This window comes from Anopheles maculipalpis, chromosome 3RL (assembly GCF_943734695.1).
Source record: "Anopheles maculipalpis chromosome 3RL, idAnoMacuDA_375_x, whole genome shotgun sequence".
Classification (NCBI taxonomy): Eukaryota; Metazoa; Arthropoda; class Insecta; order Diptera; family Culicidae; genus Anopheles; species Anopheles maculipalpis.
The window spans coordinates 90618448-90633046 of record NC_064872.1 but is presented as its reverse complement, the minus strand read 5'-3'; the positions used below and the strand labels follow the sequence as shown (position 1 = coordinate 90633046).

The following is a 14599-nucleotide window of genomic DNA, read 5'->3' as shown; positions in this document are numbered from 1 at the left end:
TCGTGCGGTCCCGCTTGCACACACTCGCCGGGTGGATCAGCCGAGTCGGAAAAGCGTGGAAAAGTGCCGTGAAGGATGGACGGACGCTTCCGACCAGCAAGAGTCTGCAAATGCTTGACTATCGCTGCTGCTTCTGGTGCTAGATATTCGCTGACGTTGGACATCATGCAGTCAGTTCGCAGTCACGCTTTCGCGCGCAAGGATCACACTTGCCTGACGCGTTGTGGAAGGATCGCCTTTATTACCGTTTGTGTTATGCGGTAACGTGGTGCATTAATCTTAAGCACATAAGCTCGGTCGTGAAGTGAGCACTGATTTCGAGACGGTAACCCGAACCGCGTGTTTAATCTGTGGCGTGGTAACAGCTGCTAGTTACTGCACACAATGGATTCCTAACCTTTCAAAGGATGCGTGGCGTAACGAAAATTAATATTCAAAAATGTCATCATCGTGTAGAGCGTAGTAAGTGAGGCAAAGGTGTCGACAGGGTAAAGGTGAAATTGGTGAAATCGGCAGAAAGTGGCCAACCGCAAAGACGTGAGCTAAAAATTGAGAGCTTTCACATGCCGCCACTTCACACGTGGATTTAAACGCTTTGGTCTTCGTCGATTAAGCTCTCGGTGATAAAGGCGCACGTAGGTAGTAGGTCGTAGCGTACGTGGTTGCCGTTGAAGTGTCAAACGATCGTGTTCTCAACGTATCCGGCTCGTCAGCGGAACAAGAAGGAGTTCTTCAAGTTGACACCCCATCCTAACAAAGTGTGGTGAAGTAGCAGACAAGGCTAAGGTTTACCCTCCGCAACAAGGTGAGAGGAACATCATTCATTCTGGCTGGCTGACTAGGACAAGAGTGGGGCACCCGTCAGCCCTCCCTCCCAATGCTGACCAGGGTAATTCTTTAGCCACAAGTTTAATTTTGCTGTTCGGTGCTAAAAATTGCTAGGCTCAATTTTCGGCAAACTCGATTCGAACCTCCAACCTCTCAAGCATGTGTCAACGCAAGACCGTTCATGTGCCTTTTTGGCTTGAAGTCTTGAAGTGGAAGATTCGGTCCAGATTCGTTTGTTCTTTCCGGCACGGTGGCAAGCGATGATGCTCGAATGAACTGCCCTCGGTTACTATGTGACTTTCGTGGAAATGGATACATTTGATAACGATCGTACCGTTGTGTTTACGCCAAACAGCTTCACTTACAGAATGTGACATTATTGACAGTTATTGGACGGACATACGCTCATACGCACACCTCCACGGGCAATCACTTCCTGCTGCCAGTCCTTTCTGGAAATAGGCATTCCGGCAGTAGTGTCAATATTACTCCACACTGTTTTTTCATTCATTCGCCTTTTTTAATGCCCAAACGTTAATTCTAATGTCCGCTAAATAAATCAACAGAAATCCTGGAATCATCGGGGGCCCTTTTAGCTAAACCGACCAGCAACTTTACACAATAAACGTGTTTCAATTGCAAGCCTCAACGCTTAATCCCATAAAGCGTAACGTGCTGCGCGCCACACTAATATTTCTTGTCCCGAGTGGCGAGAACTTGGAGCAAACTCCTACGTTCATTGTTCTTTTAGTAATCAACAGGTTGTGAAGGTTGTCGGAGGTATAGATTGCGCTGCTGTCGGTGATGATCAGTTTAATTATTTTTACATTTTATCGACATCGACACGGAGTTTTTTTCTCTTCTTCTTTTGATGCTTAAAGCATTCGCCCTCGGTGCTTGCTCGTTAAACTTTCGCCGAGGGCTCGTTAGGCATACAGCCAGCCAAGCAGCAATGGTCGAGACGTTGTGTTAGTGTGTCGTTTGAAGATCGCTTGCAGTCTCCTTCTTCCCTGCAAATTAAATCTCTTTCGGTACATCGGAGACGTGATGTCACGGCTGTATACCCTGCGAAGGCAGCGACGTATCTCCGACATCGCTCGTCATCTTGCTTGGGCAGTTCGGGTTAAAAAAGTTTGTACTTCTTGCGGGATAAAGTGATAAACGGTAGGTTGTTGTAGGTTTTTGAGCTCGACAAAAACCATTTCCAACCCTTTAAGCTAACCCTCTTGAAGTATTTTGACGCCAATGCATGCTCAAATCGATTGTCAAGTGTTTCGACATCACATCAAAGCGGCGTCTTTTGCTGCATATTCTCTCAGCGTTATCGGTTGAATTGTGAAATTGGGTACCAGAAAGGAAGGTTACCACTAAAAAACAATTTTAAATCATGATTCCTTTGACGAGGAAAAACACACATTCGTTAACTTTGACACGATTGGATGCTGTCGATGATATTTGAAGTGCTCGCCCGTTGGAAACTATCAGCTGGAAAGAAGCAATACACAATCGTTTGAATTTGCTCAAACACACATAATGTTCGCTTAGCAGAAGGAAAAACCAACAAAAAAAAAGATACTACCAGCCCCAAACAAGTCAAAACTACAGCAAACAAGCCGCAACATGAAATAGGAAACTTCAGCAATCATATCGCGTTTTATTGCACAGAAAATAATGAAAATAAGTGCCAAAAACAACGACACATTGAAAGTTTCGTGTGCCTTCCAGCTCCAACTTCCCTATTAGAGGGTAGTAGAAGCAGATTGTTTCCCTTCATTTATCATTTTTAAATTGGAAAGTGATTCGAAGCAGTTTTCTAACAAAACCCTAGCAAACCTACTCATGACTGTCCTGCGGCGTTCGAGGAACTCTGGCGTTGCATTTCTAGAAGCAGAATCCGTTCCCTTATCGCATCGTTTTCTCGCTACTTACAAGTGTTTCACAGCTATGTTGTTTATATTTTTCATATTCTATAAGAAGATTTTCTAAACATCTCGCTAATCTCCCCTCGGTACGTTAACCTCACACCCACCAAGCGCAGTCGTTCTCGCTTGCAGATAAAATTGGACGCCACTTTGTTCTCGGAAGTGATATTTTAAAATGAAATGCTTCTCATGTCGTCCTTTAACGGTGTGTTTGGAAATTTAAAAAAAAACGGGAAAGTTTCTCCCGCTCTCCCTTGGTAGTTGCTGGTTCCCCCCCCCCCCCGCCCTCCCAAAAAAAACAACAATAAAACCATTTGAATTGCCCTTTTTTACGTTGCTCGACTTGCTGTTTTTGCGAGATCGAATCTATTTTTACGACTCTAAGTGAAACAGAGTCGTTTGTGGTGAGTAGGTCGGTAGGTCGGACTGTTACGTCCATTTTGCCCGAAAGTCCTGATTTTTTTTTTGTTCATTACCCGAAAGGCACCTCGAAAGGGTTTATAGAATTAATCTTTTCGCTCTAGTGCTGCAGAACGAGAAATCTTTCGCTGTCATTCTTGATGCTTCGGTCTTATTAAATTCTCTACCGTTTTTTTTTTTATTACTCCTATTGCAATTTGTACTTCTCCACCAGAGCTTACAGCTTCATTTATGGTTGTTGTTTCCTTCTTTCAACCAATATTTTATCATACTTTTTACGTTTTATTTGCGATGAACAATTGATTGCTGCACATCAGCGTCCAGGATGTTGGCGTTTTTTTTATACATTTTTATTACTAAATGAATAAAATAAAAATATCACAAAAGCAAAAGTGTCCCAAGCGAAACCAATCGCCTTATCATTCATCATGCTAGATTGAATCATTGGTGATTGTCCTCAATTTTTATTCCAACCCCAAATGCAGCCCGAAACAATGACGCTGCTGTGGCGAGGGTTGTCGAAAAAAATTGGGGGCACGATTATGTTTCGTCCCGTACACACGACAGACACGTTTTTCGCTCGTAATGTTTTTTATCGGTTATTTCCTCCTCCGCCTCACGATAAGCCTACTCCGGATGGACAAAATCAAACTTCAGAGTCCAATAGGATAGCACAACAAGTCTAAGCTGTGATGTAGTGTGGCGTAAGCTGAACAGCAGCTTCTCGTATGCTCTGCCAGCCCTTGGAGGACTTGCTTTTCTTGCTTTGGCGAGAAAATTTCGAACAGCTTTCCAAGGACTCAGCAACTGCTTTGAGCCCTGCTGGCAAAGTTCAACCACACCACAACTAGCTTCCAGCAACGCCCGAACAAACGAGACTTTCGTTTGCCTCCGTGTTCTATTGAAAGTCATAGTATAAATCATACGCCAAAGGAGAGGAGTTCTATGAAAACTCTACCCTTAGTCAAGCCACAGAAATAGACGGCATAACCTATAAGAAAGCCCCGAACACAGCAGCCTGGTGGGAAGAGCAAACGCTGCTGCTTTTTCTCTGTCCCGTGTTTTTATGCAGCACGAACTTTGGCTCTCCGTTGCTTCTTTATCTTTCTTGGAGCGACAAAACCGACCCAAAAGTAAGTAAAAGAATATGTGTAATGGCGTTCCGTCCATCCTTCTTCGCGTACGTGTGGTATCCTTGTTGGCATTTAGAGGCAGAGAGTGTGTATACACTCGCATAGGATTCATTTTCATATGCACTTTCTTTTACGCACGCTACGATCACGCAATGATAGCACCGATAGCGCTAGTACAACGTCACTGTCACTTTGAAGATGGATTTAAGTCGCTATGCTGCTTTGCAGCAAGGTCGTGCTGTGGTTTAGAGGGTTTTGCTCTGGAGCACGTTTCCTAAAACCGCTTTTCGGTGTTACCTGGTTCTTGGAAAAAAGGTTCTCCATCCCTCCAACCCGTATGCGGAACGGTAAACGATACAAGGATAACTTTGACACTACGATTGTTGTCCTCGAAACAACCCCGCCAAGGTTAATATATTTCGTATGAAATAAATTATTCAATTACGATATCAAAATACCAGATAATTCATCCTATCTCCGCATCCGCACCATCCGCAATACTATTCGCTACACGCTTTATTATAGATGAAAATTCAATCTTCTTCCCGGAAACGTAACGCCTCCGCCCGGCTAACCCTTAAAAACTTAGTGGGTGTTTGTAAATACCTTCAAAAATGGAGGAGCTTCTACAGCGAAGTACCAAGCATTTCCGGAAATAAATCTTAAAGAAACAGCAAGGTTTCATTACACGCTCATGTTCGTCAAATTCGCTACACCAAAACAAAACTCTAAAACTGACAACTGTGGTGTAGTACCACCGGATCAGGTTCAGAAATAAGGCTCTTTTTCTTCATGCCCAAATCCCCGGAATGATACCGAGTGAAGATGATATGACATATTATCTTTCAAAGCCAAAAGATTAATGAAACATAAAAGGATGTGGAAATGTATGCGCCCTTCGCACTTCTTTTTGTTGTCTTTGTTCGAGAAAACGCGCTTTATTTGAACTCAATTTCTTCTGGGGGTTTCGAATTCGACAAAACGGCGGGAAGCGGGATTGGCTTGCTAACCGCAAATATTTCTCAACTAATGAGTTTTTTTTTGTTGTAGGAAAATTGCATTCCTGGACAATGCAATGCAATAGACGAAAGCAAATGAAAAATTGTACTGCATTTTAAAAACTTTCCTACAGGTCATCCATTATTTCCGTAAACCACTCGAAGCAACGTTATGGCATAAAATTTTGCGAACCGAACCCAAGGTTGGTGATCAATCAAAAAGCTTATGCCAGTGTAAGTGTGTGTATGTGCGTGTGTGGTGAGGTGCAATGAAGGACTTTCATTTTATGACCAGAAACCACAACCAATTCAAGCATTTATTTCACATTGCGACCACAGCAGAATGCCGATGCCTGCGGACTATTGGAGCAATCGTACTAAAGTAATTGCAGTAATGGCTTAATGTAAATTTTAATCGATCAAATAGTGTGCAGTCGTGTTTGTCTGTAGCTCCAATTGCACAGGTTCACGCTCATCTTCAATTGTCTCCTTAAAAAGCTCATCACCGAGTTACGAACCGGTGCAATGTTTCAAAAGCTTACCCTCGAGGGATAGCTATTAAACTTACCCGAAAAGTTTGATTGCATGTTATCCATATCACCGTGAATCCGCTAATTGCTTTGCACTCTAAACTGCAACCCGCGCTACCTTTATCGCATTAACAAACGTTTCTATCGTGCGATGATTTGCAAAACTGCATGGTCTCTGCATCTTCCCGTCTCGTCAGAATCGTCTGCTCAAGTGCTGTTCGCTCGCTCGCGGCAGTAGAATCAAAAATTTAAATTAACAAAAAAACACTCAAGTACTGTAAAGCGGGAAATTTTGAACGGGGACGGTGATAGTAACCACAGGCAGCCGAGTCGCAGAGCGTAAACTACACGGAGTCCATATTTTGGACGACACCAGCGTGGAGTGATGCACTTGACAAACTCCACAACGCTAAAGACCTGCAATAATGCGCATAAACTGCATATCTGCATAGTAAGCAACCTTCATTTCCGCAACAAGGTCGTCAACAACATACCTCGTGGTCCGCGAAACCCGGTGGGAAGCTGTGTATAATTCAGCACAGTGAAGAGAAGAGATTTTTGTTGAGTTGAAAATTGGATTTTTCTCGTTCCCGATGGACCGACCTGATGGGTTCAATGGTTTTCCGAAGGATGGAAAAGGTATTAACTGAATCAACGCCACTTCCACCCACAAAGCTGCTTTGCCGAAATGGATGAATTTCACTATCCGATTGTGTAGTATGCGAACCAACGATAACAATCCATTCGTGTGGAGTGTGTGGCGTATAGGACTATGAAGGTTTCTTTACGTCCAGCGTTCGATCAGTGTCGGAGAAAAAAACGCATGTCGAAATGCATGATTTGCTGTGCAATCCCAGACACAAACACACGTGCACCAGAAGAGGGAATTTTCCGCCTGTTTTCTTATTGCGGATTTACTTCCAATCTCGCCTCCAATATGTGCCAGATGGAAGGTGGAACATCTTTGTCCATTCTGACAGTTTACGCTGTCGTTTGTAGCACGCAATAATGTCTTCCTGATTGCACCCTGACATGAACCATCGTGTACCCGTTTGGAAAACGATACACATTCTCCATTTCCTTCCCATTGCCCCGATGCTTCTGACCGTCACCGAATTTCTCAATTTGAAACGAATGCAACTCCTCCTCGAAATGATTAACGTTTGCGAGCCCCGCCACCACCAGCAAACTTTCGGTCCAATGAACTGCTGCTACGATACGAAGAGAGCAATAAGAACCATACATTGTTCGCTGCATTCACAAGTCCTGATTAAATCCCCGTCCTCCGTCTGGACTTTATCTCCTATCCTGGTTATAACTCCTGCACACTAAGGGGAATATGTAGCTACGAGTCCCTGTTGGGAAAGTTTTTCCGTCCATTATATCCCTTTTGTTAAAGAATGTTTCGGATGTTTCCTTGGTTTGTCCTTAAAGCGGCAAGATAAGAAAAGTGTTCCATTTTAATCCTTAAGTAGTGGAATGTATTACACCAAAAAATAATGGCTAGCCACGGTCGATTGCGCTCCGATAGTTCGATTGGGTTTTTGGGGGAGGAGGATGGGTGATAAAGTTTTGGAAGCCCCCGTAGGTAGATAAATAAGGATCAGTTCGGGGATTGGCCCTCGTGTCGAAGTAATGATTGTTTTGGCTTCACACCCGTCCAGGTCTGGAAAGCTTGTGCACGAACTTTCGTAGTCAGTGGACAAAAGGGATTGACAAAATAAAAAAAGGGGCATTCAGCGTCTGTTTGCCTGCCTTTACAGCTCCAACTCACACTCGAGCTGGGCGGCATCGAACGCCAAACTTGGCGGTACGCGCGGATCGCACACGGTGTTCTCGATAGCCTTCCGTGCGTCTGCCATCAGCACGCGGAAGTTAGTCTGCGTGTAGTCGAGTTTGTCGTACAGGAAGACGGGCAGTTTGTTGCTCATCACCCACAGCGATTGTTGTGGTTCGCGGTCAACCTTCAGATCGTTCGGGAAGGTCAGCTTCTGTGCGTTCTTCTCCACTACGCCGAGGTTATTGCGGTTGTAAGGCTTGCCAAGATCCCAGCAACCGACACCGGACTGCTGGACGAGCGTAAAGAACTGCACATTGTTCTTTCCGACACCGGCCGTAGATGATTGGCCCATGCGGCCACGGGTACCGACCGGTTGGAATGCCTTCGCTGCCAGTCCGAATCCTTCCCAGACCGTTTCGTTGCGCAGGATGGAGGCCGGAACCTGGAACTCCATGAAGCTGGACATGGGGTGGAAGAGTAGCATGCGATCTCCCGAACGATGGACCGGAGCGAGTGACATACCGAACACACCATCCGACCACTGGAAGTTGAGCTCCTGATAGTTGTAGTCGCTGGCCAACGGGTTCGGGTTGTAGAGATGGTTCGTCGTACGCCAGCTCTTGAACTTGCGCATATCGAACACGGTAATACCGTTGCGCCACACATCAGCGACGTACGCGAACGCATCGTCACACTGGCCATCTCGTACGTCCACCACGATGTTCGTGTGAAGCGAGTCCTCCTTCACCTGTTCCGCTGGCAGTACGTACGTGAAGAGAAGTTCATCGTTTTGCAAATCGAATGCCATAATCTTCGGTGGGCAGACCTGCTGCAGGTTGGTCAGAGTGTCGGTAACACCCGCATCCAGCACCCAAAGGCGATCGCACTCATCCACCTGGATGCGATAGACGGACATCATCTTGGAGCAGTCTGGGTTGCGTGGTGACGTATGGTAAGTCCAGTCCGGGTATGGCATCAACGGTTGGCTACGATCTTGGGCGGGCAGTGGAAGATAGGACAGAGTAGCCGGCACACCAGGATTCCAGCGTGGTGTGGTTATGAACAACCGATCGCGGAATCGATCCACTCCGAGCGGTAGATTGTTCTCCGGGATGAATTCTCTGCGTGGAGAGAAGCAACACATCAGTTCAATCGTGTAGACTACAATGTACCCCACAAAGATCGTTACTTACCGTGTCCGAATGGCGTTATTACGCAACTGCAGCGACGGGTACATGAAGTCGATCACCTTCCAGTGATACACGGTGTCGAAAACGTTCTTACCGACATCCTCGAGGAAGTCGTTGGCTGCCCGGTTGCCACCACCTTCCAGTCCCACCAGCGGACCTACGTACGGTGTTGCCAATCGTTCCTGCTGCTCGCGTTCCCGCTCACGTTCACGCTCCCGTACCGTGCCACGTTCTCCATTAGCTGGCGATGTACGGGTAAACGAACCATGCTGTGGTCCCTTCTTAAACGGTGAATAGCTATCAACCGGACCGGTTATCACGGCCAGCACTAGCAGCACCCCAGCCAGCGCCAACCACAAGCGGCTCCCGGACGTCATCTCCTTGCTCTTCTTTCCAACAGACCAGGGCTGTAGATGAAGAAAGAATAAGAAAGTAATTTATTTCGTAAGATTTCCAACGAAGAAAAGCGCTTGACGACGTGGGAAAAACTTTAAGTTCTGTCGATCCACGATACTCATTAGCTGAAAGTGACGGTACTGTTTGAACGTGACAGGAGACAGCAATATCTGCGGGAGGTTTTGAGATAAATGACCGTACAATTTTGCACGTGCTTCCAATATTTATCATCGTCTTTCAGGGAAAAGGGACCATTCACCTGTTTACCGTACAACAGCTGTGACAATCAATTTGAACTAAAAATACCTATTTGCTGTTCTCTGGCACCTGGCTAACTTGCCAATGCTACAACTCAAGGGAAAACATAGTGTCAAATTTTATGACCTAAGCTCTGCATTCTTTCGCGTCCTCCTAGTGAAATGAGTTGCCGGAGGTGATTGATTCCGCTTAGATGGCTCGGGATGTTGTTAAAGATTTATTAAATTGGCAAATTTTAAACTTCCATCAACGTTCGGCGGGGTGATGAACCCTTTTTTTACCATCCTTGCCATCATAACGTGACCCAAAATAAGGCTAAAATAGCATCGGACCATTCCGGTATCCTTTTTGTGTGGGGATTTTAGGGAACCCTTGAATGGGTCGACTCCAACTGGAAGGTTATATTGCTGCAACCCCGTTGAGTGAGCACAGATCATATGTAAGCCACACGCCTCTTATACACCCCCTGGAGCTTCAACTGCACGGCGATATGGTAGACGCGCTCCATTTTTCACTGCCAGGATTTAATTTCCAGCCAGGTTCCACCCGACGACATCGGTTTATGACTTTCGCTGGGAAGAAATCATCACCATTCGTCTGAGATGGCCAGCTTTTACATCCTTTTCGGGGTTGAACAGAAGAGTATAAAAGCTATAATTACCTTCCGAAAATATGCGGGGATGGCTTTTTTATCGTTTGCCAGCAACTAGCGAGACATTTGCCCAGCAGCCGGCCCCCTGACTAATTCATACCGCCGGCGTGTTGTGGTTTGATGCTGCAGCATTCCACCCATGGATCGTTCGACGCATTTTTCGACCGTCATTTTAAACGCGGTAATGACGACGCCCCCGTCTATCGTCCGACGCTTTGACATCGAGTTGAGGTGAGTTTGATGAAGCGCTGGCGGGGCATACGCTTCAGAAACGTGTTAGCTCTAGTCATGATCCTGTCGATCGACTTGACTTGAGGTTGAAATTTAATAAATTAACACCATTACAACGGGAGAGTAAATAATGGCGGCGCACTTTTGGTAATAAAAAAAGCGCACCATGGCGACTACGCCACCGATACCGCAAGGAATTCTGGAACTGGACAGGCTTCGTTTGGCTGCCTGAAAGTTTGCACTCATAAAGATTCAATTTTGATTAATAATTTGTTTCGAAATAGAAACAATTTTCATTGCATTTTTGGTGCTTGCTTGCCGCGAAACGCTCATGCATGGTAGTGGTGTAGGAATGTTTGTTTGTTTGTTTTGTGTCCACATGTAGCAGAGAGCTCGCAGCAACTGTGTTGCTGAACTTGTTCGGGTCTCATTAAATATTGCAATCTCAAAAACGGCTCTCTAGCTGAAGGTCGAATGAGAAGAAAAGAAGGACACCCCTGGGAGTCCCGTTTCTTGCCATCAAGCGAACCAGAAAAGTGCTGTTATGGAGAAACATGTCAACGACATAAACAGTCTCTCCGCCCGAAACTCGCCCGTTACAAAGGACTTAACAGGCTTTTGGGAAGTTGAATTACACGGTCGGTAACTACGCAAAATTCCATGAAAATATACACACCGAGGAAATGCGGGCTGGCGCGTTTGCCTTTTTGGGATATCCAAAATGCAAGTTGTGTTTTTTAGTTGTTTTGTTATCCTTACTGGCAGATTTGCATGCAGTTCAGGCAACTTCCCGTTCCTTCGCACCCATCCACACAACATGGGCGACTGGTTTGTTTGGACAAAGATGTAAGATGTTGTTTTGTTGGCATTTATTTGAGCAAATGGAAGATTTTTTTGTTTGTTTGCTTCAACAAATGCTCGGTCTGTAGAGTGATTGTTGGGCCTGGAAGCTCTACTGAGCACAGACCATCCCACAATGCCAGTCGGGAAAGAAATCAAAACGCCGAGAATCGCCGCAACAACGACCGGCAAAGGTTGATTCGGTTGTGCGATGTTCAGCATACTGGAATATTTTCGGGTAACCATCCTCGCAAGGCCGATGATCCAACGGTAAACACTGCGGCAGTTACGGCGAACGCTGACTGATAGTGTATTTATTCAACGGAACATACGCTATGGAGCAGTAGCCAGAGTTGAATACCGGATGTGTGCTGGATGTGATCTTCCTGCGACCACCCATCATGTGGACCAACCATGGGGTGGAGTACATCGTGGTTGGATATAATCATTGGGGTTCGGCGAGATAGTGAAACATGAAATTCTGACACAACACGCCTGGATACTTGATAGGCGACCGGTGCCGAGCGAACGATGCTTGGTCGGAAATGGAAAACCTTCCGGAGTTGAAATTAAGCATTATGCTGTGCACCATTACTTTCCCATAATTACACGGCCCTCGGTTGCAGGGTATGGGAGAGATAGCCTGTCCTTCTTCTTTTTTGCGAAGCACTAGACTCGTCGGGCCGTACGTTAACCAGCTGTAAGATTACTTACAATTTGGTGTCGTTAAATTTGCGTTCATTAGGGGGCGCTTGTTGCTAGCGAGCTCTACGCCAAGAACAGGACGGTGTTCGCACCATCGTTGCGCTTCATAACTCCCGATAGCCATTTATCCGTCCGGCCACAAAAGTACGATTCTAATGGCATCCATTAGAACCGGTCTTGGGTACGGCTGGACAAAAGGCGAGAGCTAAGAAAAGTTTAATTTGAAAGTAAAATCTTCCTCTGAATGAAAAGCAACACCAAAAACCCGATTTTTGGGAAAGCAAAGAGGCGATAAGGTGTTGGGAGCAGTGCATATTTTACTGTACCATGCTGCATACGAAATTCCCTCCCGGGCTACGGTGCACAGCTGTGTGTAAATTCGTGCAAATTACTGCAGCTTGGCAGAGTTTGACCAGTAGATGCATACCATTTTTTCGCTAGTTTCATGCTTATTTTAAAGTCTACTAAGCGGTGGCCTTGTGACGTGGAAGAACCCGCGCTCAACCTGATCAAAGTTTTACCTCCCCAAACCGTGCTAGAAGCAGAAACAGACGAAGGAAAAGCAGCACAAACTTCTTTAACGCTCCATGTACCACGCACGCACGAACGCGTTCTACGCTCGGTGTAGCCGAACTAGGTGGCCTTGCGCCCAGATATTGGCGGCCGTTTTTTGGACTAAACGCTTCGATGTGGTTGTTGGTGGTGGTGTGCCGTTTGATAGGGAAACAGGTCGGTCGCCGGTACCACTTCAAAAACACGTCAGTCCGTCAGGCACACCGAAATGTCTTGAGTAAGGTCGTGACTCTAATATTCGGGGCATGAGTAGCGGCCGACCACGTCTACTTAATCTTCTAGCATCTAGTGAAGTTTCTTTTATTTTTCTATGGTGGATTAAATCCGAAGCTTTTAACGCATTTACCCAGCAAACGGATCCGTTGAAAGTGTCCCCCTTTGCAAACTCTCGGAACGCTGGTACAACGAAAGCACAACCTCAAGCAATTAGTCGTGCCACAGGTACTATTTCGCGTCTTTAAGGTGTGGTGGCACATTTCAAGGTGTGCAATAAAATCAAAGACTTGTGTCGGAATCTAAATCCAACAGTCGGCAGGCTCCTATTGCACACATGAATCCGTTCACTTTATACATGTGCTTGACACGGGGGTGGTGAGGGCCACAGTGACATAAGTGTGGTAGAGTGTCAAAATGATACACAACCTGCGCCCCCACAATGATGATGCTCCTGCACAATGAAGTTTCGGTCCAATTAATCCTGTGCGTGGTTGAGCAGTTTCGGGTTGACAATGGTGAGCGCCACCGACACCTAGGTATTGTTTATAATGTCACGGGAAAATGCACCCGTGTCACAATTCTTCTCGCCGCAGTAAGCATCAGCAATCGCTGCCAGGATGGCAAATGCTTTTATGTTTTTACTTTATGCAAACACACGTGCTTCTACAATCCTGTGCGCAGGTGCTCCGGGAAAGCCACCGAATAAAGAATCCAACAAAAAAATTAACTCTTTTTTGCATTAATAATCCAGCTGTTGCACCTGCATCTAACGGGTAGTCTGTACCGGACCTAAACAACACTCTTCCGTAACACGGCACCGGATTACGCTTCCGACGGGAAACATATCTGAACCCCGCCAAAACATTATGTCGCCAACGTGTGTGTGTTGACTTAGCAATTAGAAACTACCGCATCAAGTTCATTTCTCACAGTGTGGGTGAAAAACGAAACCCCCCGTTGTGCCCTCCGAACGCGCCAAAGTCCTAAAACGGAACGACAAACATGGCAGTAAACCGTCGAAACTGGTTTTGTGCATACATAATGTCTGATGCACTTAGTTCCTGCATCGCGTGTCTGGCTTTTTGCAGGTTTTAGTTCCGTTTTGATCGTCTCCTTCAACTACTGCACAAGCACTCACACACACATGCACACACTTGTTGAACAGTTCCGGATGATTCTTTAGGAAGAGTTGCTGCTATGTTCCGGTCGTATTTTCCATCCTTTGCGAAGAACATGTTAGGGGGATTACTTTTTTAAAGAAAACTTCTTCATTCTTGGAGGACGTAATATCACTTTTCGAGTAAAAATAGGGGTCCCTGCACACAAAATGGTGTCTTTTTTTTGCAAAACTGGTTCCCAATACCCATACACGCGAAAACGATTATTCTTGCCACACGCAACTTACGCTGATATGGTTTTTTCTCTAACCCGGTCAACCTATCCGCTTGTCTAGTACTAGTTTACTATTTCTCTATGGTCCCACGAAAGTGAGAGCCTTTATACACACACACTCACACGCACGTGTTTTACACACACACAAGATCTGTCTGCGGATCGTGTGACCGATCGCGTTCACAACGCACCTCCAAATGATGCAGCCAGACCAGTTGGGCTTCGGTTTTAAGCTCGTTTGACCGAAACGAGTAGCCTCTCGTGGTGCGTGCGTTTGCAGATATTCCCCCCGCTCGTACCTTCCCTTCATGGCTAGCGCCGACCTATGACGCCATCGAACAATCTTGCAGCCGTAGATCTACTAAGCATGAAACCCGCCGGCCGAATATATCGGCGTTGTGATCGCTCACTTTCGTTGGACCAATTTGCTACAGTAGGTGCCATAATGGTAAGGTTCTGCTGAGCGCGGGAAGTACTGTATTGGAGCTAGGAATTAAAGCATACCCCCCACACACACGTTTAGCAACAGGGTAGT

The 14599-nt window shown here is 45.9% G+C and overlaps 2 protein-coding genes across 3 annotated transcripts in view; both read right to left on the bottom strand.

Moving 5' to 3' along the window:
* Nucleotides 1-14599, bottom strand: part of LOC126562462 (carbonic anhydrase 7) — a 139703-nt gene that overhangs the window by 17201 nt on the left and 107903 nt on the right. The gene's annotated exons all lie outside the window — the stretch shown is intronic.
* On the bottom strand, nucleotides 7589-9208 carry LOC126562090 (protein yellow-like). The gene is made up of 2 exons (XM_050218507.1): nucleotides 8805-9208; nucleotides 7589-8732 (listed from the first exon to the last, which is right to left on the bottom strand). Exons 1-2 carry the CDS (start codon nucleotides 9176-9178, stop codon nucleotides 7589-7591), a joined length of 1518 nt encoding a protein of 505 aa, XP_050074464.1. The 5' UTR covers nucleotides 9179-9208.